At 36.2% G+C, this 24,620-nt stretch overlaps 1 protein-coding gene across 2 annotated transcripts in view; it reads right to left on the bottom strand.

The window, feature by feature from the left end:
- LOC137405531 (protein Malvolio-like) overlaps positions 1 to 21,012 on the bottom strand; it is a 28,295-nt gene extending 7,283 nt beyond the window's left edge. The window contains exons 1-6 of one of the 2 annotated variants that reach the window (XM_068091827.1): positions 20,875 to 21,012; positions 10,313 to 10,457; positions 9,970 to 10,092; positions 8,105 to 8,270; positions 7,538 to 7,598; positions 430 to 568 (exon numbers count right to left, since the gene is read on the bottom strand). In XM_068091827.1, the coding sequence (XP_067947928.1) occupies positions 430 to 568; positions 7,538 to 7,598; positions 8,105 to 8,270; positions 9,970 to 10,092; positions 10,313 to 10,456 (633 nt within the window). In that variant the 5' untranslated portion in view covers position 10,457; positions 20,875 to 21,012. The remainder of the gene's footprint in view (positions 1 to 429; positions 569 to 7,537; positions 7,599 to 8,104; positions 8,271 to 9,969; positions 10,093 to 10,312; positions 10,458 to 20,874) is intronic. The other variant, XM_068091826.1, reaches the window with a different exon arrangement.
- Positions 21,013 to 24,620: the final 3,608 nt, after the last annotated feature.

Below are 24,620 nucleotides of genomic sequence, written 5' to 3'. Positions count from 1 at the left end.
TGCAGCTCAGAGATACACATTCCACTTTCAATATCCATGTACAAGCAGACAGTAGTGGGTATATAGGTGTCAAGGAGAAGATAAACAAAAGGTAGCGTCAATAACATTCTTCATATTAAACAAATCAACTACTAAGACTGCCTTGAACTTGTTTAAGAGCCTAGGATTCTACTTTAAGTCCAGGATTCTACTCATTCAGGACGGGACAATTATAGCAGTTTACCTCATGACAACAGAATCAGTAAAAGTTCCAACCTGTGAATATAGTGAGCAAGTATATGTGTACCAGAGACTTCTACATTGTACTAATAATACTAGTACTTTACTAACACATAGGCATATGCAGTCAGACCTGTGTTCCTTATAACCCGCTCTCTAGTCTAATCTGACCAGGTTGTGTGTATGAGATGTGACAGGACCTCACCTTACCTCATAACCAAAGGAAAGTGCCATAATAGTGATTAGAAATCCAAAAAAAAGCTCCAGTTTCCGGAGTCCATATTTGTCTAGAAGGAGAAAGGAGAAGGTATCCACTATAGTAATGAGTACTCCACCCCACAGCGGGATCCTGTTTAATATAAAGTTAGCATTCACGGTAAATACACTTTATATAGTGGCAATTTTTGGTAAAGGATATTAAACTTATGAAAGAGTTTATGGTCTTTCATTGTTACAATAAGAGGAGAAATGAAAATAATAATTTTACGTGTGTTTTTACCTGATCTATAAAAAATTCGTTTGGCACTTATATTTCAGCCCTAATAGGCATATATATGCCTTATATGTCTATCAGTTTACTCTTTCAAACATTGTTATTCTCATAATAACACTATAAGAAGTATAGCTAGTAGGCTTCAATGAGTATGTCTAATTTAGGGGGGTTTCTTCTAAAACTTTCAAAAACAACGTTTAACTAAAAGATCAAAATGCCATTTGATTAAGAAACTTATATCTGCACTAGCTGTGCTACCTGGCATTGCCCGAGTAATATAACAGTCTTGGAACAAAAAATTTATTGTATTTAACATATAGCTACATTTCCATTCTAACTTTCAAACTACATATCTATCATGAGAGAAGTGTTTTGTGTAGTTGAAATAAACTAAGAGAAAAATAAAAACAACGGTAAAGGTTTTAAAACTTTGTCAAACAACTGTAACTTGCAAGCTATTAGCCTGGCACATTGCCAATAAAAAATTCCAGTAAGCTAGTTAATAAGCGCTAGGCTTCTAAAGACGGTAGGCCATGACGTTGCGTCAGCATTGTCCAGCTACGCTGTTCTAATAATAGCTATAGCTGGAGGGACACACATACACACATGGTTTGAGAAATACGTATATAATATGTGTATATATATAAATTATTGTATTTAATGTATCACTTAGTATTGTTGAATTAATTTACAACATTATTTGGTTATTTTACATTTTGTTATATAATAACTATAATGCAAAGTTGCAATTATCAGATGAATAGATGTTATGCAGAGTTATAGGTTGTACTAACAGCCTTTAAGGCCATGCAGACACTCATTATAGAACATCAGCTTTTTTGTTTTGGAGACAAAGTCCAACACATGCTAGCGAACTATGTGTTTACACCTGTCTCCCCCTAGTGTCAGTACTCTCAGAAGAATATCATTATGCCACATCATAATCTTAATATCTCTGGTGTAGCATTTGATCCAATAATACACAATGAATATTTTGTTTGCATCAATCAGCTGTCCTTTACAAATACTATTGGTAGATAATTTGAACAGAACATTTCAAATGATTATCCTATATCAGCTGATCCTACCAGCTAATCTAAAGCTTCGTTTATTGCCAAAAATGGGGCAACTATTTTATCTGAGTATACCCTAGAAAGGCTAATTGCAATAACAACCGAAACCATGACAGTATAATTGCTGTTTTTGATAGTCATTTGGAGGTTGCACAAGGGTTGTGTTTACCGTTATATTTGCTTGTACAATTTATTGTCTAAATATTTACACGCAGGGTAAGTTAGAGACAAAACAATGTAATGTCATCCCACCAACAAGAGTACACCGCGCTGTTAGTGCAAGGCCTGCATTTAGTGACTGCGCTGCTTGGAACAGCATTTTCATTTTTCATTTTCCTTTGGTTATGAGGTAAGGTGAGACATGACAGGACCTCGCCTTACCTCATAACCATAGGAAAGTGCCATAATAGTGATTAGAAATCCAAAGAAAAGCTCCAGTTTCCGGAGTCCATATTTGTCTAGAAGGAGAAAGGAGAAGGTATCCACTATTATAGTAATGAGTACTCCACCCCACAGCGGGATCCTACTTAACATAGAGTTGGTGATCAGGGAAAATACACTCAGGTGCAAAAGTAATGTCTGTAAAAGGATGCTAAGCTTAAGAAATTATTTTATAATTTTCAGTGGTTTTAGAAAGGTAGTACAGAGACGTAACTAAGAATTCCAATTGTGTTACCTGATTACAAAGGGTACCCTATGTCCTTTGGTCATTTTTATTATTATGCAAGGATTAGTGTGGTAATACCACTAAATATATACAGTAGGCATCTCTATAGCGTAAACCTCCTATTATGTAAATTCTACTGAATGTAGAAAATTTATGTAGTTTTTGCATTGTACTATGTAAGAAACTCCATATACATGTAACGTAAAGCGTCAAGTCGGTGCAAGTTCACAAATTCGATTTGTATGAGAGTTTGGCAGTTAATGTAGCCTCAAAAGGTATCATTTTCTCTCTTGCTAAGAGGAACCCGGGTATCTTTTATACATACTAGTACCTTGACAGTCTAATGTGCCGTGAGAGGTGCACCGATAAAACACGCAGAGTATGTATCTGCGCAATTATTCTTGAAGGCGGTTAATTGGTGCAAGTGCTAAAGCCTCGGTGTACTAAGCTGAATGTTTGGAGTTGTAATACCCTATAAAATGATTTTTCAGCCTCCATTTGTGGTTTCGGACAGCCAGATGGACGCAGCTCTCATTATAGTAAAAATCTTTTACTTTATTTTAGACATGTACAATATTTTTTGACAGCATAAACCTTGACTTTGCTGTGGAGAAAAAAGCGAAAGAAATCAGTTGAAGAAGAACTTTCCTTAACTTAGTGTAACATTTTCATAATCATGGACACTAATCCGAGTGTAAGTGATAAAAAAAGGATAATTCTCGATACAAACCGGTAATATCACTGTTACTGTACAGTTGTTAAATTAAAAAGGTAAGTTTAGTTTTTTGTGTAATTGGAAGGGCCTAAGGAACAAGTTTGGGAACATCTGTGTAGAAAATCTGTGTGGGAAAATACATGTATTTTATGCTTCGCATAGTGTAAAAACCATATAGCATTCCGCATATAGCAATCCGTTCCTTCTAGGAATGGGTTATTTACACTATAAGGAAGTCTAATGTAGTTAATCGCTCCTAAAAAGCATTTCTGTCTAAATTGGTTTTTTCTGAATAACAAGATTTTTGTGTGACCGAAGGGATACATAACATGATGGAACATTAGTCTGTCAACAGTCTTTGAATAGCTAGTGTTAAACCTTAACATCTAATAATAAACAGTTAGCATTTTTGTTTGTACTACTAAAATATTCAAGTATATGTAATCTTAGAAAACATGGGGTGTGTTTCATAAGCGTTATCACACCAAATATTATTAGTAGATAATATGGCTAGAGGACATTCTAGTGGTCCTCTTATCAGCTAATCTATAGAACTTGTAAATGTCAGATTACAAGGACCAGAGGAGTGCCAACTAGGACGCTAGGCAGTAAATGGAGACAAGCAACAATATCATGCAAGAAAATCATGGCTAAATGATTGTTCCATACAATCACTTATACTTTGTACTGAAACTGTGTTTACTTTTCCATTAGACTGCCCATCCACAGTTTTCTTGAGCAAATATTTTTATACTTGGCCTGTTATTGATAAGACAGCGTAATCTCATCACAGCTACAAGTTGACACGATCATGCAGAATGGTTGATTCGCAAGAGGCGATTAGAAGGGGTAACAATTGACTTAATACTGTAAGAATTCCAATAAATTGTCTAGCATCTGTGTTACCATCGCACTTAGTAAAATAATTTTTAATAAGGTAGAACCACTAGATGGTTATTGTTTACAATGCAGAATCTTGCTAAATTAACTCAGCATAATTTCATAGCTATTCAACTTTTTAACTTTTATAATTCACTCTTTTCCTGCATTTTTCCTTCTGCTACTGACAATTACTACCAAGTCTACAGCCTCTAAAACTATCTATGATGCTATCCCTCCTCGACTATTAGAGTAATATACTTTTGGAAATATTGTATTTGGGTCAGCATGATTATAGAGTATGATGACAGGCAGCATTGAGTCTAGTAGCATTTTTGTACATCTTGTCAGTACAGCTTTGTTTGCTTTTTTATAAGCTAATACAAAATCTTTGCAAGCATGAAATCACAGAAACAGAAACCATAATAATTAGTAATTAATAATAATTTTCTATTATGCTAACAGCTACACCTTTGTTTTATGAGTTCCCAATATGAAAATATCCAATTATATGCTTACAATCTTGTTGGATTAAAAGATTGGGTGAATGTTAGATCAACTTGTCATAGATCAATGTTAGATGCTTGACAACACAATTTGGTACCATTTATTCTTGATGTCAAGAGCTTAGTCATTGTTAAGTTTTAATTAAGACAAACAGGAAACAGTCAATTTACAGATCCTTTAGAAATTTCTGAATGTATTAACAGCCATTTTGTGAATATTAGAGTAGACTGTGCTGCAAAACTTTCTAAATTCGATGTAACTTATTAATCCTTTCTACAACAAGGTTAATATACTATTTTGTTACTAATTTTTAATATGTACAAGACGTATATAAAATTTTGATGGTTTTTTATCCAAGGATGTTTGCATTAGATAATTACTATGAGTTTCTATACCCCTCTATACGACATTTTCATTAAACGATGCCAACACTGGAACGAATTAATATCGTATGGTGAGATCCGCTGTACTAATATCTAACATTTAATTTAAATCTAAGCGGTCTTAGAAGGTGATGTAATAAAAGTGATAAATCAGTTGAACATGTGAAAAGCAACAGGATATGATAACATTTCTGTTAAAATAAATTTCCCTTTCTCTACTTTCTGTTATCACACACCTTATTAATTTAATAATAGCAAAGTCCACATTCCCTGACTGTTTAAAGATAGCAAGAGTTTCTCCTCTCTACAAACAAGGTAGCAAAACAGATCCCAATTACAACAGGCCTATTTCCATGCTACCAGTTTGATCAATATTATAGATAGAATTTTAGTAAAACGAATACGTACATATATGGAAGACTTAAAATTGTTGGTTGAAAACCACAAAACTAATTTTCGTAAAACGCTAAACACCACAGGAGCTATTAGTTTAATCCTTGAATTTCAATAGTGGCACAGTTATCCACGGCACGTTTTTAAGATTTTTTTCAAAAGCCTCCGATACGATTGACCACATCATTCTAATTAACAACCATAAATTTTGTAATTTTTCTAATGATGCTGGCACTTTAATCACAATTTGTGAACAATAATAAAACATCTTCATCCCTAAAACATGTTAAAATTAGTGTTCCACAAGGTTCTATCACAGTCCCACTGATATTCATTATATTTATTAATGATCTGGTGAACTGCGCTCCATCACTAAACTGCGGGCTTTTTGCTGACGATACACCTGTTTTACTACTGATTTTCTCATTTTACAAATTAAATTAAAGAATTGAAAAATGGTGTTTAGCCAATAATCTTATCTTAAATAGCTAAAAAACATTTTTTGTAAATTTTGAAAACCCTCAGAAACATTTGCTTGATTCACTTGGTTCAGTTTTTATTACCAAAATACTAATATCTGTAAAAGTTTATACACAGTTTTTAGAAATAAGGTTGATAAAAACATATCCCTTCAAAGACATATTAAAATTAATCAGTCAACTACACTATGTAGCTTTGTTGATGATTTGATGATTATGTGAGAAGATACTTGGACACCAAAACAATGCTCGACCTGTATCATACATTTTTCTATCCTCACCTGATTTATGGAGGAGAGTTTTGGGGGCATGCTGGCTCAAGAGGGTTAGAAAAGATTTTGTTATTACAAAAAAAGCTGTAAGGATTACTTTAAAATTAAACCAAAAGCATCAGTAGGCCTAATTAGTAGCTTTTTGCTTAAAACTAATGCTTGTGCAAATGCTTTTTGAACTCCGGCTTGCGCTGCATTTTATCAATGTTTTTAAGGATGTTGATTTTCAAAATAATTATGTTAATTGATCACAAGTACTGTACCAGATTATAGACAAGCAATACTTTTAAAATACAATACTTTAAAACTAGTAAAGGTCAAAGATTGAGGATGTTCACTGAAACTAAATAATTCAATAAACACTTATTTGGCTTTAAATGTTATAAAAGGGAAGTTGGTGGAGGGCTTGTGGGCGACCGATGACAGTAGTGCTACTGGTGCTCACTCATAACTGTGTTTGTTTTTCTGCAAACTGCCAGCGGAGCTATCTCGCTGCTAGTCTCAAACTATCGGACAGCCCCTTTTTTATGTTTGTGTTTCCGTTATTTTATATGTCTCAGCTATAAATTCCGCGTAATAAAACATCACACACACGCACGCACTATGCTCTCCTGACAGGCAAAAAAAGCAGATTGAAAACTCACAATTGTTGTTGTTAATTTTATCAGTATTTTAATTTGTATTAGTATTATTAACTTGTTAAGCTACCCATTTATTTATGTTTTAATTAATAAAGTACAGTGGACCCTCTCCCCCGCCATAAGATATTAATTAATTCTGGTGTTGGGATCGTAAGGCAAAAATGAGTAATAATAGGAGCCTACTGTAATTATATAATGCAAACCCCCAATCCCAGACAAAACTTTAAAATTGTATATACGTACTGTACATAATAAAATTTAGTCACAAAATAATATAGTAGTGACTAAATAGGTCACTTACTAAGTATAGTGACCTATTGAGTGGTTATGGTCTGCAATGAAATGCAACATTACTACGTACAGTAATGTATGGAATTCTCACCTTCGAGACAGACGTAGTGGCTAAGTACAGTGGAAAAGAGACTTGAACAGCAAAGCGTAGCGACACAACACTTTTGTGACGCTACATAACATAACATGAACTCTGAATGTACCTTAAATGAATTTAGCTTATTAATCACACACAGTTAAGCTCAAGTAACAAGGGACTGGAAAAATTTCGTGTCCCACATCGTAAAGCGAAAAAACCGTAAGACAGTGATGCCGTAATCCGGGTGTCTACTGTACTTATTTTAATTTTGTACTATTCAAGTCATCAAATAACACTCCCTAATCTTCAAAACGGCCAACCAAAGCTTTTTACTACCCTTGAAACCAATGATTTACAGTTTACTCCACCTGTAGATCTCCTTGAAGGTCCCAAAGATCTACTGAAGATTTTTCTAAATACTGTAGGCATACGAGAGAACAACTTACACTCCATTTGAAAGAAGATATATGGCAATGGCTGTACCAATCACTTCCTGCATGTCAGACCCTGTCATCAGAAGTAGTAGACAGTGTTTATATGAGATACAGTAGATACCAAAGATATAATAACAATGTGCGTATTATCTATTCTATACACTAATATTATGTTGAGCTAAAGTTGCTTCTATGGAGAAGAACTAGCAAGAGCTGTTTCTTTCCTACCTCTCTCAGATGCAACCAACTGTAAAACTATGAACATATCTAAACAATTTTGTTAAAACATAGAAATTTAGTTTTTGCTTTCTAATTTTTAAAACTTAATGAATTGAACAAATAATGAAGAGTTTGCGATGTGCAAGGCATTTGCACAACAAGCCAAAAAACAATGGCAGTTTTCAGAGGTCTTGGGAATCGGACTAGGCTTAAAAGAAAACAATTCAACTTACCTCTGTCTAGTTTCTTACAACTCAACTTACCTCTGTCTAGTTTCTTACAACTCATGAAGTGTTTAAATTTATGAACAATAAGAAAAGCATAAATTTGGTATTTAAGAACAAAAGGTTATCTTCTTACCAATGATGGCTACCTCGATCATAAGCCAAAGGGCAATGCGGGCAGCTTTCGGATAGTAAAGAAAGCAGATCTCGGCCAGATGCTTCCCTGTGACAACTCCGAGCCTCGCTGACAGTCGTTGCATGAGCAGCCCGAGTGCTGTCGCAGTCATAAGTACCCAGAGCAGCTGACAATTATTAGAATATCTATCAACTATACCCTATCAGTTACAAAACTAGCGCATTAAGGACAATATTGTGAAAACTCTCACCTGCTGAACAATGAATGCCAAAAATTTTCATTGAATTATTATGCTATTTACAAAGTGATAAAAAATTATTAGATCGAAAAGATTATTAAAAATATTGCAGCCAAAAAAATTGGATTTTTTAGAGTAGTATTTTAAGTTTTCATATTAGACGGTTATTAGAATGTTTTGAGAAACAAGTTAGACATTTTTGATGAGACATTTACCCAAAAACCCCAACATCTTTTGTTACCCTCTTCCTCTACATCTGCCTAACACAATCGAACCTTTACTTGTGCTTGCCTATCATACTACTTTTCCAGCAGTTACCAAAAAGTTTAAGTATTTGGCTCTGCGACTAAAGAAATTCCAACATATGATGGTCGAAGTTGCTCAAAACATTGCAAGTGCAAAAGTAAAACAGTTGGGAAAATTAGAATGTATAAAAATTTAAAAATAATAAAAGCTATAAAAACTAGACTAGTTAAAACTTACACTAGTCTAGTTTAAAGTACACTGAACATCTCTATCATCACTTCTACCCTTGACTAACCTTTTACTAAGCAGCCACTTTAATCCCAGGACTATAATAAAACAATATAAGAATAAAAAATTTATTACACATTACTCTTTTTTTATTTACACCTTTCTATATTGTATTTGCTTCATTAATTTGCATAGTTTGCAATATTTATCAAATTAGTTAAACGAAATAAAGTATGTTTTATAAGAATATTTTAATACATGAAACAGGTACCAGAACGAATTAACTTCATATATACATAGATGTTTGAGTGTATAAATGGTTTTTTGGCAGAACTGATTAAAGGCTCACTATTTACTGATACATAATTCATATTTTCCATAGCTGATAACAACTTTACATGAAACTTGGCAGCTTTTCATTGCGTTGTAAGCGCATATGAAACAAGTGAGAAGGGTAGTATTTGCTAGGAGATTTGACACCTTATATGCTTTATATTATGATTCATTTTACTCGTTATTATGTTACAAAAAGAAACTGAAGAAATGGACACGGTGTGCAGAAATGGTTGTCAGGGCTTCTCTGTGAAGTTTTGTGCTAAAATATCTTCATCTAAAATTCATTAGCTGAATATTTGTGCGCATTACAGAAAATTACTAACCATGTTTATTCACAGCAGTTGCGGTTAGTTATAAAATGATAATAATAAACAGCCCATAACAGCTGTACATAACATAAAATATGGCTCTTTAGATTTATGCATTTCTCTTGAACTCATATTTTTAATGATAACATATGATTAACTTCTGATGCTAATATATAAAATGCTTATATGAACCACGTATAATTTAAAAACAATTTAACAACAAATTCAAACCCATATGCTAGGCAACACAGTTTGTAAAATTATTCAGCCTGACAAATTTAAACAATACAAGTTATACTACACTGTATAGACTTGAAACCTTTTCCCTCTTTTACCTTTTGCTACAACTTCATGTCTACCCAACATCTGCCTATCTTTAGATATGTAAGAATCCATAATTTTATTTATATTGCAATAATTATTTAGTAAAATAAAAAAAAGTCAAAGTTTTGAAGTTTGAAAAGCACATTTTTTTAGATTTGTAGTTCTAATAAATGACTCCCTCCTACCTTGTACGCTGCAACAGAACCAACTTGTAGATCAGATTCAATGTTTCCAGGGTCAAGATAAGCAATGCTCATGAGAAAACCAGGACCTGTGAAAGCCCAAAGTTTTCTAAAACTAAACCTGTCCTACAAGAATAAAACATGCATGACAAACTCTAGCGTACAAACACAGTACAGATATGATGATAAATGCAATGATGGAAGGCAGAAAGAAGTTTTTAAAAAACTGCGCTTGAATATATCTGAATATTTTCGTAATATATTAATTTGTGTTGCAGTCTTGTTACAACAGTAGATCGCTATAGTTAATAGGTTACTCTCTTTTACACAAAATGCTAATTCTTACGCTATCAGCATCAGGGATATCTATTCGTTCATCCATATAGGTCTCAACTGGTAACTTTTTTTCACTCGTCTCCACATCTTTGGTCTCCATTTCAGCATCATCTTTGACGGTAACTGAGGTCGAGTTAGTAGATTTCGTGGCCATGCTGCCCAAAAATTTTAATTAATATTATAAATCATATGTCCGAAATAAAATACCCGGTCAACATGAAAAATACACCTTGTGACTCCATTCCTTGTAAAAGTTTAGGATAGATGGTGATTTACCAGTTACAACGTTCTACAAACCCTAAAATTCAAGCCCGTCCAAGCAATATCAAACGAACTGTTTTTATACATAAACTCGCTCTATAAAATAATGAGACTTTTATAAATTATAAATGTATTAGCAGTTTGCTACTTTACAAACGTTTTTAATAGAAAGAACAAAACAAAATGAATCATTCCGGTTTCTAGTCAAGAAACAGTATAAAGTTCACTTACAAAACTGGTAAGTGTAATGTCAAAACAACTAATCATCAGCAACAACACAACATAAGGCTAATTCAAGAGATAGAGGGTTTATATTCTTACACGCTGTTATTAGAGGAAGATACCAAAGTCTTTTACAGGTTTCCTTAAGCAAAACAAACATGATATCCTATTTAGTTTTCATCGAATGAGCTTTATACAAAAAACATCTAAATATCTACATGTATATAAATCTCAAAGTTTGTTGTTTGCCGTTTGTCGTCTGTCTCTTATTTGGTCTGTCCAGCTATAGTGATTAGTATTTAACAATTAAAAATCTGTATAATAGAAGATTTGATCTCAGAGCCTCCCGTTCAAAAAAGGCAATAAGCTAACCCATTGAGCTACGCAAGATGCAATGGAGACATTTAGCAATAGCGACTCTGCTTAAAACACAACGCCACCAAAGCTTGCTCTCACGGCTCTTATTAGTAAGTTTAGCAATACTAGCTTACTCAAATTAGAAATTGGTAATATACCAGCCGAATGGCAAATGGCAGGCAACTACATTACCTGCCACTGTTTATAAGCTGTTTTTTAATACATGTGCAACGCCGAGCATTTGGCTAGTGTAAATATATACGTATATCTCAATGTTTGTCATCTGTTCAGTTGCAGCGATTAAAATCTAGCAATAATAAATTTGTATGGTACTGGATTTGAAGTCACAACAATTACAACCGCAAATTTACCAACACGCGCACCTAACCACAAGACTAAGCCATTCTTATCATTCTACACTCTTTTATCTACGGCAGGCATGGGCAACGTGCGGCCTTGAGGCCACTGCCGCCTTTCAGATGTTTCAATGCATTCTTTTTGCTGTTGGCTAAAGAGAAAAAAATTAAATGTATTTTTTAATATAAATACTGTAAAAATTGATTGTTAGTCTGGCATCTTAAAAAACTTGTTTCCATTATTGATGGAATAAAGCAGCGCTAAGGTGTTATCGCCGTGTTTGTCCTGCAAAAAAAATGAAATTTCCTTTTCGCATGGAGAATTCTCTCCAATATTTCTTTTCCACATCAAAATACTCAGTAACTCCATGGCAGTGAGTTTACACGTGCAGCAATGACAAGTGCAGCAAAGAAATCAAAGTGTTCAGTAGGTGAAGAGAATCGTAAGCTCAACAAAGAGTGGACTGATGAATTTCTTATGATGGAACTGCCAAACAGGAATGGAATGTCATGTTTAGAATGTTTAGACATCATAAAGACCATGAAAAAAACCAATAGCCAATGTTTCATGGCTAAGCATGGAACAGTATATGGACAGACATCTAATGATGCTAGAACGGCAAGAATTGTGACACTGCTCAGCAACAGAAGAACACAGCAGAGTATGATGAGGACTTCTACGGAGAGCAGCTAAACGGCCACTTTAGCAAGCAAGAAGATAGTTGACCGAATCGGCAGGTGTGGAAAGCCATCTATGGATGGAGAGTTAATCAAAAAGTGTATTGAAGATGCGGCTGATGTTATATGCTCTAATGAAAAAACCAAAAAACCTATAAAGGTATATCCCTCTCTCTCAACGTACAGTAGCTTGTCGAGCTGCGGTTTAGAGTCAGGATGTGCAGTGACAGCTACATGACAATTTGCAAGGTTTCACAGCATATTCCGATACACTCGATGAAACGACAGATGCAACAGATACAGCCCAGTTAGTTGTGTTTATTCAGTGGAGTGGACAAAGAGCTCACTATTACGGAAGATTTGCTTGCTTTGTGCAACATGCATGGTCATACATAAGGAAAATATGTGTTGGCTGAAATACGAAATGGTAGAGCAAAAGGATGCAGCCCCTGCTATGATTGGCCGTGTCAGTGGTTTCAGCAGTTTGCTAATGGAAGAGCTCAAGAAAGTTGGGATTAATCCACTTCCCTTACAATTCCACTGCTTTCTACATCAGCAAAACCTGGCTTCTAAGGCAATGAAACTGGATCATGTTGTAAGTGCTATCAAAGATGTTGCCATCTATCTGCGGCAGAAAGGTTTAAAACATCATTAGTTTCACCAGTTTCCCAATGATATCGAATCAGAATTCGAAGATGTTCCATGTTTTGCTTAAGTACACTGGTTATCAAAGGAAAAGATATTACTCCGAAACTTCAACCTGCAAACTGAGATAATAGAATACTATAGATGCAAAAGAAACAGCTGCCTGAGTTTCATGATGTTCAATTTTTGGATGACTTTGCTTTTCTTGTGGATGTGATGCTGCACCTTAATGAACTCAACACTAAACTGCAAGGGGAAAATCAGCTGATTACTGACATGTATCTTGCTGTTGGTGGTTTTCACAGTTGACTTGGAATGTGGCAATCATAGTTGAGAGAGGACAGCATTGATGTACAAAGCTTTCCAGTGCTCTGTGATTGGCCAAATGAACCACAGCTAGAGAGATATGCTGCTGTTGTGTGTGATATAAAGCAAGAATTTGAAGCCAGATTTCAAGACTTCAACGATATAAAAAGGGAGCTCTATCTGTTATCAGTGGCGCTAATTGTAGAAGACCTCATCTTCAACTAGAAGTGATTGATCTTAGAAATGAGCTCATCTACTCACCACTGTTTAACCCTGGCCAAGATCTCACTCATCGTATGCTTCTCTATCTGAAATACCTACAGCTGAAACCCTTTGCGGCACGAATCATGAACATGTTCGGAAGCACGTACAGGTGTGAACAACAACTCTCTCGAATGCATTATGCCAAAAATAAATACAGAATAAGACTCACAGACAAACAGATCACCAACATTCTTCCCCTCTCTGCTACAGACATTACACCACTGTACACTCTAATCATAGATGACATTCAATGCCAAGCGTCTCGTTGAAGAAGTCGTGCGTGAACATAAACTGCTGTTATCATGCTAACAATATCTTATTTTTGCTTTCTATGTATACTAATTCATGTTAATTTGCATTCAAGGAGAATTAAAGGTGAATAATGCAGTCATTGCAATAACTGGACATAGTTGAGTTTTTTCCAATTTTCATAATTTTCTAAAATTTTATAATGTTGAAGCAATATCTGAATAACCATACCATGAGCATTGACATTCTGAGAAACGGTGATATAGGGAACTTTTGCCTGCACTGGTCGTTAGAAGTTATAGGACATAGGTGATGGTGGCCTTTTATTAAATTACCGCATGAAAGTGGCCTTAGACCCAAAAAGGTTGCCCACTCATGATCTACGGCACCTTTATTACTAAATGGGGATACACTTTTTATTATTACTGAATATTACCTTTTGCATATGTTTTGATGTTTAAAAACTTGTAAATCCATTTCAAAAGTTGTTATCTACTTTTTTAATTTATTATTTTCAAATGTGATGTTCCAATTTTAAATGTCCCATTATCAGCTTCAATTTCTGGTTCTTCCTTGTGGCGATCGCTAAGAACTATTAAATTTAAAACTTTCGCACGTAGACTGTTGTATTATTGCAAGTTAGAATTGGATCTACATTGCATCTCCGTTTAGTCAAACAAAGCATACAAAAAGAACAGCCCGATTCCTCATTTTGACGTTTGTACCAGTATCGAGAGGTACCAGTATTGAGAGGTACCAGTATCGAGAGGTACCAGTATCAAGAAGTACCAGTATCGATAGGTACCAGTATCGAGAGGTACCAGTATAGAGAGGTACCAGTATCGAGAGGTGCCAGTATCGAGAGGTACCAGTATCGAGAGGTGCCAGTATCGAGAGGTACCAGTATCGAGAGGTACCAGTATCGAGAGGTACCAGTATCGAGAGGTACCAGTATCGAGAGGTACCAGTATCGAGAGGTACTAGTATCGAGAGGTACCAGTATCGAGAGGTACCAGTATCGAGAGGTACCAGTATCGAGAGGTACCAGTATCGAGAGGTACCAGTATCGAGAGGTACCAGTATCGTCATATTCAAAAGTTGAATGAACAGCTTCAGTTGAAACAGTAACCTTTTTAGAAACACACTTTTATGTAATCATTGTTATTATTGATTCAACATATTCATTATTTCTATTTTGTTTTCTTAATTCATATTGATTGTATGAAACTGTCTAATTGTATGATTGTATCAAACCATTTGTCATTGTACTGATTGTAGCAAAACAGACTATCTAGCCATTACTTGCTAATTATTTCACATTTAAAACTTTTCCAGTTGTTTTATTTATCTTTTAATTTATTTGAACTGCATGAAACACTTTTCTTATGATATGATGTTTAAAAGTTAGAATGGTAAATGTTTTACATTGTATATAAAAAAATAAAAACAAATTTTCTGTCCAAAGATCGTTTTATTACCTAGGCAATGCCAGGCATTCAGTTAGTAGATATATAAGTGTTGTGGGAGAACATTGTGGCCAAAGACGTAGGGACCGACCCTCCAGTCACTGTGGTCCTCGAACCGAGCTTTTCTACCATCGACAAAGGCTCGGCCACCGCTGAGTAAACTCAGACGACCGAGCAAACAAACAGAAATCCAAGAAATAAATAAGGAGAAAAGTGAGCGAAGCCTAGTGAAAGACAATCGTATAAAAGAAGAAAACCGCTATGGTTCCAGCAGAGCAGCACTGGCTCTCTGCATGATTGTCATTTGTTGCATATTTATATATATTTTGGTCAAAATGTATATTCTTTGATGATTAAACACTCAATGTATTTATTTGCATTGCTTGACTGTCTTGTGGAGAAGTATAGGGAACTGACAGTTTCCTTTACACTGGTGGCAGCAGTAGGATCAAAGATCGCAGCCTCACAAGTCTGGGTCTAGAAGCAAGAGCATCTCTGACAAGCCATGTGCTAGAGACAGCATCACCGTCCCTCCGGCGGTTGGGAAACACTTGTTTGAGTGAGTTGTAAACAAGGGTTTCTCTGAGCTCGGTAGGACGAGTGGCGCAAGCAGTGCCACTCTGGGGCTTGGTGAGCCTTTTCTAGTGAAAAAATTTTTTCTTGAGCTTGGTAAGCCATGCTGCACAAGCAGCACCGCTCTGGAGTTTGGCCAGTTTTTCCCAGTGAACCATAGATAGCCGACGCTCGAAAAACGTGGACCGAGTGACAGACTGGCTAGCCAAGATCCTTGAACGACTAGCAACGGTACCCCGGCTCAGGCCCATCAGTTCAAGGCACTTCAACACTCGAGATCAGGAAATGTAATTTTGTCAGCCAGTTTTATGAAGCAGCCAGAGCTAATGCCTGATTGAAGGAGGCCAACCTGCTACACTTCTAGGAAGCCCTAAAAGAAAAAGTCAAAGACTGCAGACAAGCCGACTGCGTAGGTCCGATTTGGCCTCTTGCCTAGGCAAGCTCGCAACAAGCTGAGTACCTTAAGGCAGGCCATAAGCAACCTCTTTTCAAGAGCACACCTGCCAGGTAAAGAGATTGGTTTGGGTGACCTATGGGGAATAGCCAGCTCTTACAGGTTCGACATGGCAAGAGAACTGCTCTGCAGCTTGGTCAACCATGCCGGCCTGCAGAGACACCTTTTGGCCATGCTCACCGCCACTCTGACAAAGGCCGTGCATGCCATGACAGAGTTTTTTGCAGATTAAACTTAAGGGCCGAGGAGCTACCAATGTTTGGGTCATTGAGGAGGCTCCTGAGGAGCGGACATCTGTAATTCAAGACCATATAATCAGTCAGCTTGCCTGGCTTTTGCAGCAATTGACGCAGTAGATGCAGGAGAGGCAAAAGGAAAGGAAAACAGAAAAAGAGTCAGCCTTTAAAGGAAAAAGAGCAGAAGCCCCAGCAGCGTTGCGGCTGTAGAGCCCCCGGACATGTGCATCAAACTTGCCCCAAGAAACCAGTACACCGGGAAAACGACCACAGGCCGCAACAGTAGTGCTGACTTCTGGTTGCAACAAAACTCCAAACTCACATTACCCTGATAAAAAGAAACCAGTCAGCACTGCCTCAAAGGCTCATTGGCAATGGTTGACTTGACCAGGCCTTGACTGAGGAGGTTTAGCCAAATCATGCCAGTCTGGAAGCGTTGGCACCAAGATGGAGAGTCAAGGAGTTCCACTTCCATAATGGCAGTGGAAGAGACTTTGGCCATAGCTTTTCAGAACTCCTCCCAGGCGGTGGAGGACCTCGAGCCCAAACTCCCAGAAGATAAACTCGGCATGTCATCATGTTCGAGCCGAGCTGCACCTGGCTACCTAATCAAGAGCATGCTCAAGAACCATTTGAAGGGAAACCAGCTGGCACCACATCAAAAGCCTGCTTTTATGGATGGACTGATGTATTTCCCGTTACTTACCTAAACAAGTCCAACACTTCAGGAGCCAGCTCCAGGCATGCGCCCTCGAGCTGTGCCTCGTGCCAGAAGAGAGAACGACAAGTTGGTACGCTATCAGGAGCCTGCCTTGAAGGCGGTAGGACCAACTCGGTATTGGTAGAACGCTGCTTGGCAGTCTCAGGGGTGCCTGGGGAGGATAAACCTGGTTGGCTTAGCAACAGTGGCACTGAGCCAGTCTGGGCACAGGCACTGAGCCTGCCCCACTTTACCAGCTACTACTTCCCTAGAAAGTTAGAGAGGCGATTCATTCAGTTTGTGTTTGACACCAGGTGTACTACGAACTTGCTTAGCAAGCATGTGTTCGACAAGCTCTACCAAGCCACGAAAGTTAGTCGTTGTCGTTAAAAGAAAATGACAGCCACGGGCTCATAGCCGATAGGACCAGACTGCTTTTCTATGGGATTGTACGACTACCCGTACGACTCTGGGACGTAAAGAAAGAGGTCTTTGTGGTGAGCCGTACCAGCGAGGACGCTATCTTAAGAATACCCTCCTTGTTGGCCCACCGATGCGCCATGGAGTTCCAGCAGCCCAGGGTCTCCATTAACAGTCGTTCATTAAGCTGTATGGACAGTTGCTGCTTAGTAAAGTCTAGGTGGTGCACGACATAGTGGTACTAGCCAGGACCAAGATGGCCATACTGTGCAGAGTGATGAACAGAAATTGCTGTCCGTTAGGAGTAATCAAGGGCTGTCAGTATCAGGGATGATGATATGCGCCGGATTTCAAGGTGGACTACTCAATTCCACTCAAGAAAAAAACCCATCCTATTTGCCTACATCTACTGGGCCTTTAGAAAGAGTTGGAGGCCAAGTGTCAAGTCTAAGAGTTGTTGGACAAGGGACTCATCAAGCCGGGCAGTGGTGGAGCTCTCAGGTGGTACTTGTCCAGGAGAAGGATGGCAAGTGGAATTTTAGCGCCGATTATCAACGGCCAAACGCCATCACCAAACAAAAGAATATCTATATATGTAAATCTCAGTGTTTGTCTTTTAGTTAAACCCTGTGTCCAGTTGTAGCAATTAAAATCTAGCATTGGAAAATCTGTGCAGTACTGGATTTGATCTCGGGACTTCCAGATCTAATGACGGTGATCTTAACCATTAAGCTACACGAACTAATACGGATTCATTGGGCAAATAGTCATTACGTTAGTTAAAATACTGACGCTTAAAGCACTTGATTGGACTTAATAACTACCACTGTTGGCTGTCACGTTTAACGGTTGTTAAACTGGCCCTAAAAAGTATTGTTTTAATAAAGATTTTAGTACAAATCCAGCTTTCCAGGTAAGTTACTCAAATTTTTTACATAACTAGCTGTACAACCCAGCATTGGCTGGATAATAAAAAAGTTTTGGACAGAAAATTTATTTGTATTTAACATATAACAGCATTAGCCATTGAAACTTTTGGGAAACAGTCCCAACATCGACAAGTCCGAACCTAGACAAGTCCCAATCTCGACAGAGGTTGGTCCGAATCTAGACAAAGGTTGGTCCGAACATCGACAAAGGCTGATGCAGTTTTACAATAATTCAATCTTCAACAAATAATAAATGTCTTTTTGCAGTTCTATCTTCACTTCAAAAAATAAAAATCAAAGCTACTCACTGAAGTTTAGATTTCAAATAAAACATTTTGCTAGCATAACAGTCAACCATATTTATGATTGTTACTTGTTTTAGCATGCGTTATATATTTAGGTTGGGCAAAATATTGTCAGGCCTACATAAGCTGGGGAGTGCTGCATCAAATGGATCACAAGATATTTTTGCGCAAATAAGTCTTTCACATATAAATCGCTCATTTACTATGAAAATAGTAGATGGTAAAATAGTAAAACTGCTGTCGAGATTGGGCCAACCGTTGTCGATATACAAACTCGTCGAGTTTCAAACCAGTCGAGGTTCGGACTATAAACCAAACTTTTAAACTACATATCATAAGGAAAGTGTTTTGTGTAATTGAAATAAATTAAGAGAGAAAATAAAAACAACTGTAAAGGTTTTCAAACTTTGTCTAACAACATTTAAACTTCAGATCATGAAGAAAATGTTTCATGCGGGTCAAATAAATTAAAAAATTAAAACGACTATAAAAAGGTTTAGATGTAATTGTGAAATAATTAGCAATTAATAGTTAAATTAAGTCGTTTTGCTACGATTACAATAAAAGATGATTCAGTAATGATACAATTAATACGAACTGAAAAAGCAAAATAAAAATCCTAAATATGTAGAATCAATAATAAAATTTTTTGCATAGAAATGTGTGTATAAAAAGGCTACTCTTCCACCAGAAGCTATCCACCAAGACTTTGAGTACGATGATACTGGTACCTCTCGATACCGGTACAAATGTAAAAATGATATATCGCACTGTTTTTGTCTGACCGAACAGAGAAATAATGTTGAATCTCTTTCCACGAAAACAATATGATTGTCTGCATGAAAAGAATTGGCCTTGACCCCAGCCATAGAAATTGAAACTTACGAAAAATATTTCCTAACAGGGGCATCATAACGGATGGGCGCATTGGTAAAATAATCAGCGTGTGCTATATCTATAGCCGGAGCGACACGCACTCATACTTTGAGAAATATATGTATAGATTAAGATTATTTTGTTACCTGAACAACGCTAAGAATTTGACTAGTTGTATATAAAGCAGTGCTGATGGTGTATCAAATCAGCAATCAATGTTTGCTAGCTTATGCTGGGCTAGAATAATGCACTAACAGAGTAACTAGCAGTTGTCCTCAGTCATTGGTACAACTGTTATGTTGTCCAAGAGTGAGAATAGCACCAAGACTTGGATAATCAGTGTCATGTCAACATAGATATAACTATTGAGTATAGCTACATCTAGTTCGACATTCCTTCCTGCTGTGGCTAGTAGCCAAGCAAACGGATTACATTGAAGTTACTTCTTCTTGAAGTACAGAGGCTGCCATAGAGCTACAGGGAATGTGAGTGAGATTGTCGACGTAGTCTGCATATCTTCGGTAAATACTAACAATCCACTGTATTATGGAGACCTTCTGGGTACAAAGATCTTCAGTATAATCTACAAAGCTTATTTACGACTTTCAGAGAAGAGAAATCTTTTTAGATACTAGGGTCTTCTTTAAAGTTTTAAATCATAATATGGTGAATGCATTGTTGAGCAAGTGTTGAATATTGTTGAGCAAGTGTTGAATATTGTTGAGCAAGTGTTGAATATTGTTGAGCAAGTGTTGAATATTGTTGAGCAAGTGTTGAATATTGATTTGTATCAAAACAATTCTACTGCAATCCGACAACCGAGTCAGTAACTTGATTGTTGACTTACATGTACATGTCAAGTTGGCATATGGTATTTTTGTTCTAGTAATCTCAGACTAATAGAAAGTAGAAAAATTATTGGTAAAAATTCGGAAACTGGTCAATTTTCGAATGACTGTCTACCATATTAAAAAATCAAATAATATAATATAGTGACGCTGTAACAAGTTCTCTGAATGAAAAATTGGTTAGCATTTTCAGAGTGCATAAGCCGACTGTATGTAGCTGGCTGAACAGATGTATTTTTCAAACTCTGCCCAGCCTACAAGTCAAAGCCGAATAGTGCTTGCTTTTAACAAACTTGCTTTTTATAAATTGACTTGGAAGTTCTTTATATTCCATGTGAGTTCCACCTTTTTGAAAAGCTGTGCATTCAAGCTATAAAAAACAGCTACTTACCCTTACATGCATCAAGTATACAAATTTTTAACTTACACAGCAAAAGCAATATTTTTGCTAAATGAAAAGAGTGTAGGGTAAATGTCGTATGGCTCCCTTTTCTCCTCTTGCCTACTATCTGTGTCGGTAGTGACACTTTTGTGTAGGCCTATGTTTGTATAAAGTAACAAATATTATATGCTAATCTCTCAGCAGTATGTGTTAAGTAGAGCAACAGGTATCAGCAACCTGCTGTTTAGATCTGCAAACTGAAGTAACCTCAATATTTTCTCTTTTATATAGTAGTAAACAGACATGGAGTTATCTTTACTCATATTAGCAAGATTAGGCAACTCTCCATTTCAAATTCACCTGTATAGTTACCATAAAACCTGTAATGGAACGCCACCTTCATTTGAATCTCACCTATATTTGAGCGCCACTATAGGAGAAAGTTTGAGAAATAGAATTCTACCCTTTAATTAAACGTCACTTCTATTTTAACACGACTATTTGACATTCTTTGATCTTTATGAACCCATAATAGTAAGTGATCAGTAGAAGTGTCCACAAAATAGTACTAATAATGACTCGGTTACATCAATAAAAATTAATTCGTTCGTTGTTTCTGTTCATATCGAAGTCCACTTTCCAGTTCCAAGTCTTTAAGTTTTTCATTAAAACCTTTGATTGCAACACCATAGAAATAATTAATAACCTTATTAAGCTAATAGTAGTTCCGTTTTTCATGTGGTCTTGATATTTGGATATATGTGGGAAAATGTTTTTGCATTTACGATGGAAAATGTGCTACTACATATTTTAAGGCTAACATTTTGAGACTACAATGTATTTTGATTACACGCGGTTTCTTTTTATTCGCACTAAAAGTTTATATTAAACTAGCAACGCGTAAAAGTTTGCTCTGTTAAAAAATTGTTTGGAAACTAATATTGACTAGCTCAGCTGTGCAGAAAATGGGTTGAGGTAAGAAGACATTGTGGAAGGTATTGAAGAGCCAGAAGAATATGAAATGGTCCCAATCAGTACAACGATGCTACTTTTTTGCTTTAAAATGTTAATATTTGTTTTAAAATGTTATTTTGTTTTGATGCATGTATGATAATTATGGTTTGTTTATGCTACTTGTTCTTGAATATATATTTGTAATGTTTGATAGATTTTTATTATTATTATAAAACTTATAAATTTGCAGATTTATAGCATATTATTTGATAACATAATTGCCTTAATCTGAGCTCAGCTTACAATGGATCGACGCTAGTAACTCTTGTTCTATTGCACATACAAAGCCAGTTTTTGCTGCAAACTGTAGCCTTGGCAAATATAGTTATGAAATAGAAATATATTTTTAAATTTTAAATAAAATAAAAAACTGTAAAGCTCCAACAAATTGCAATGCAAGCTATAAGATCATCAAAGGTTAATTGCAAGCAATAGATATCAACTGGTAGAGACACGTATCAGTTTCCTCGTGCATATTTGTTTAGAGATGTACAAAATTTTGAGGGAATTTAGCAAATCTTTTGCATTCAAAAGGGTTAATGTCACACTGCCTGAAAGAGAGTACAAAATATAAGCAACATTCGATTCGCCTGTGAAAGAGTAAAATTTACCTTTTCAAAATTCTGATGAGGTATTTAAAAAATACAACGCCACCCTTTATTTGAACGTAACCTCTAATAAAGCGCCACTCTAAGGGAAAAGTTAAAAAATAGAGCGCCATGGCGTTCAAATAAAGGTTTTACATTAACTAACATTTAATAACCAGTTTTAGTGAAGCATGGTTACCTATTATTAAACTTAATATAAACCTAATGCCTAATGAGCTTATTCAAAACTGCTTAAAATGAAAAAAAGTGTCAGTTTCAACATACTATGCTGCGGTGACGATCTCCAGTGAGCAAGCAACAGGGCATACACAAATGAGCGCTTGTATTAAAATGAATTTATTCAATTCATGCAGTACAAATATGTAAGTGAAAGGAAAATGCTATTTAATCGCGCAAGAGAACTCAGAGAGAAAGTATTACATCACAACTACTTAAAGTATGTAACTAAACAAAGAAGCAATTACAGCCCACTAAAATCCCAAAGACTCACGTAACATATTTACTCACAAATATCTCTCACACACACACACACACGAATGATAATGGCCTAATGATTACAGACAAGATAAAACAATAAGACAATGAGACACAATTATAATATGACACACAATTTTGAATATACAACACTACATACGCTGCAGCATTCATAGCATATCTTTTAATAAACTAGCTATTATAGAATTAGAACAACCAAGAACCAATAACCAAAGTGCCACGTAGTTTTAAAACATAACTAAGCTGCTATGACTTATCATTGTTCCTTTTTCACTATCACTTATTACATTGAATAAAATGTATACGCGATTATTTTATTTCCTATCTGTCATCAAGAAAAGATAAGTGAGCCTACGCTGCAACTATAACATGTTTATGTAACTTGCTGTTACCATATTTTGCCATGGAATTTTTTTGCTATTGTTGGGATTAAAAAAGTGGGAAATTTCTAGTGTTAATCCTATAATGAGCTTCTGTTACAAACAAAATGTAGCTGAAACCTTGATTAGAAGATTTACCACTGTGAAAGTTGAAGAGCACACATTTGACAGAGGACATAGGATGGCACAATGGCGGCTTTTCGAAAGACGACAGTAGCCAATAGAAAAAGGAGTTCGAACAGAACCTTAATTCCTTTTGAACAAGTAAAAGCCATGAAGGAACTCGCCGGCTGTGAAAATACTACCAGGAAACCTGAGACCATGCCTGAACACACAAATGTATTCATTATATACTGGAGCCACGCAGAGATGTGGCACTGCCTAGGAGAAATAGCAGGTTGCTTTTCTTTTACATAACTATGGAAGTGTTTCGCAAAAAGGCTTATATGGTTAAACAAGAAAACCCAGTAGAGCCAGATCTGATTCAATCACCTGCACACAGATTGAGTCCTAATCAGTGAAAAGATTCATCTGGCAGACGCAGGGGTCACTTAGTTAGAGGCTCATTTAACCAGTCACTCCGCAATATATACCTATTAATCGCTATGCTTTTCAGCCTTTCTGGTTCAGCCAATCATGAGAATAATATTTATCATTGTCTACTCGCATGTAGACTGTTATTTTTGATTAAGTGGTCTAGAATGGTGAGCAATTGCAGATAGACAGATAGACAGATTTCATAATTTGCATGTACTGTACAACTAGTCTTGTAACACATTACTCAATTCTCTTTTAGACATGTCTTTAAATACTACACGCCCATCTATTTATGACCATCTTCTATCTGCGACCAGAAGATTTCAAATCCAACTGAGCTTGCATCGGCGGCAAAACTAAAATTAATGATTTGTAACAATTGAGACACAAAATTAGAGACGATATTAACTTCTCCCTGAGCTGGTTGACAGGAAGGGGATGCCTTTTGAGAAGAGTCAATTAAGTGGCCAGTTTATCTTTGAATAAGCTTGTACGAATTTACTTCAATATATACAGGTTTTCAAGAATACTCACACGTTACATTTGTGAGTCTTGGTTAAGTATATTAGTCATGTTTCTTGTTGCAACTCGCTTAGTTGCTCAACTAAAATAAATATTACCCCAAACTCAAGCGCCTGCCAGTTACAAAAGCTAAAGCGTGTGACACAAATTTTTAATTTAATGAAGTTTAACAAGCCCAAGTTTTTGGAGAAATTGGAGACTACTAGATGTTTGTTTGCCGGAGGAGGACAGTGTT

This window comes from Watersipora subatra, chromosome 1 (assembly GCF_963576615.1).
Source record: "Watersipora subatra chromosome 1, tzWatSuba1.1, whole genome shotgun sequence".
NCBI classification, from domain to species: Eukaryota; Metazoa; Bryozoa; class Gymnolaemata; order Cheilostomatida; family Watersiporidae; genus Watersipora; species Watersipora subatra.
This window is presented reverse-complemented; position numbering and strand designations above follow the sequence as displayed.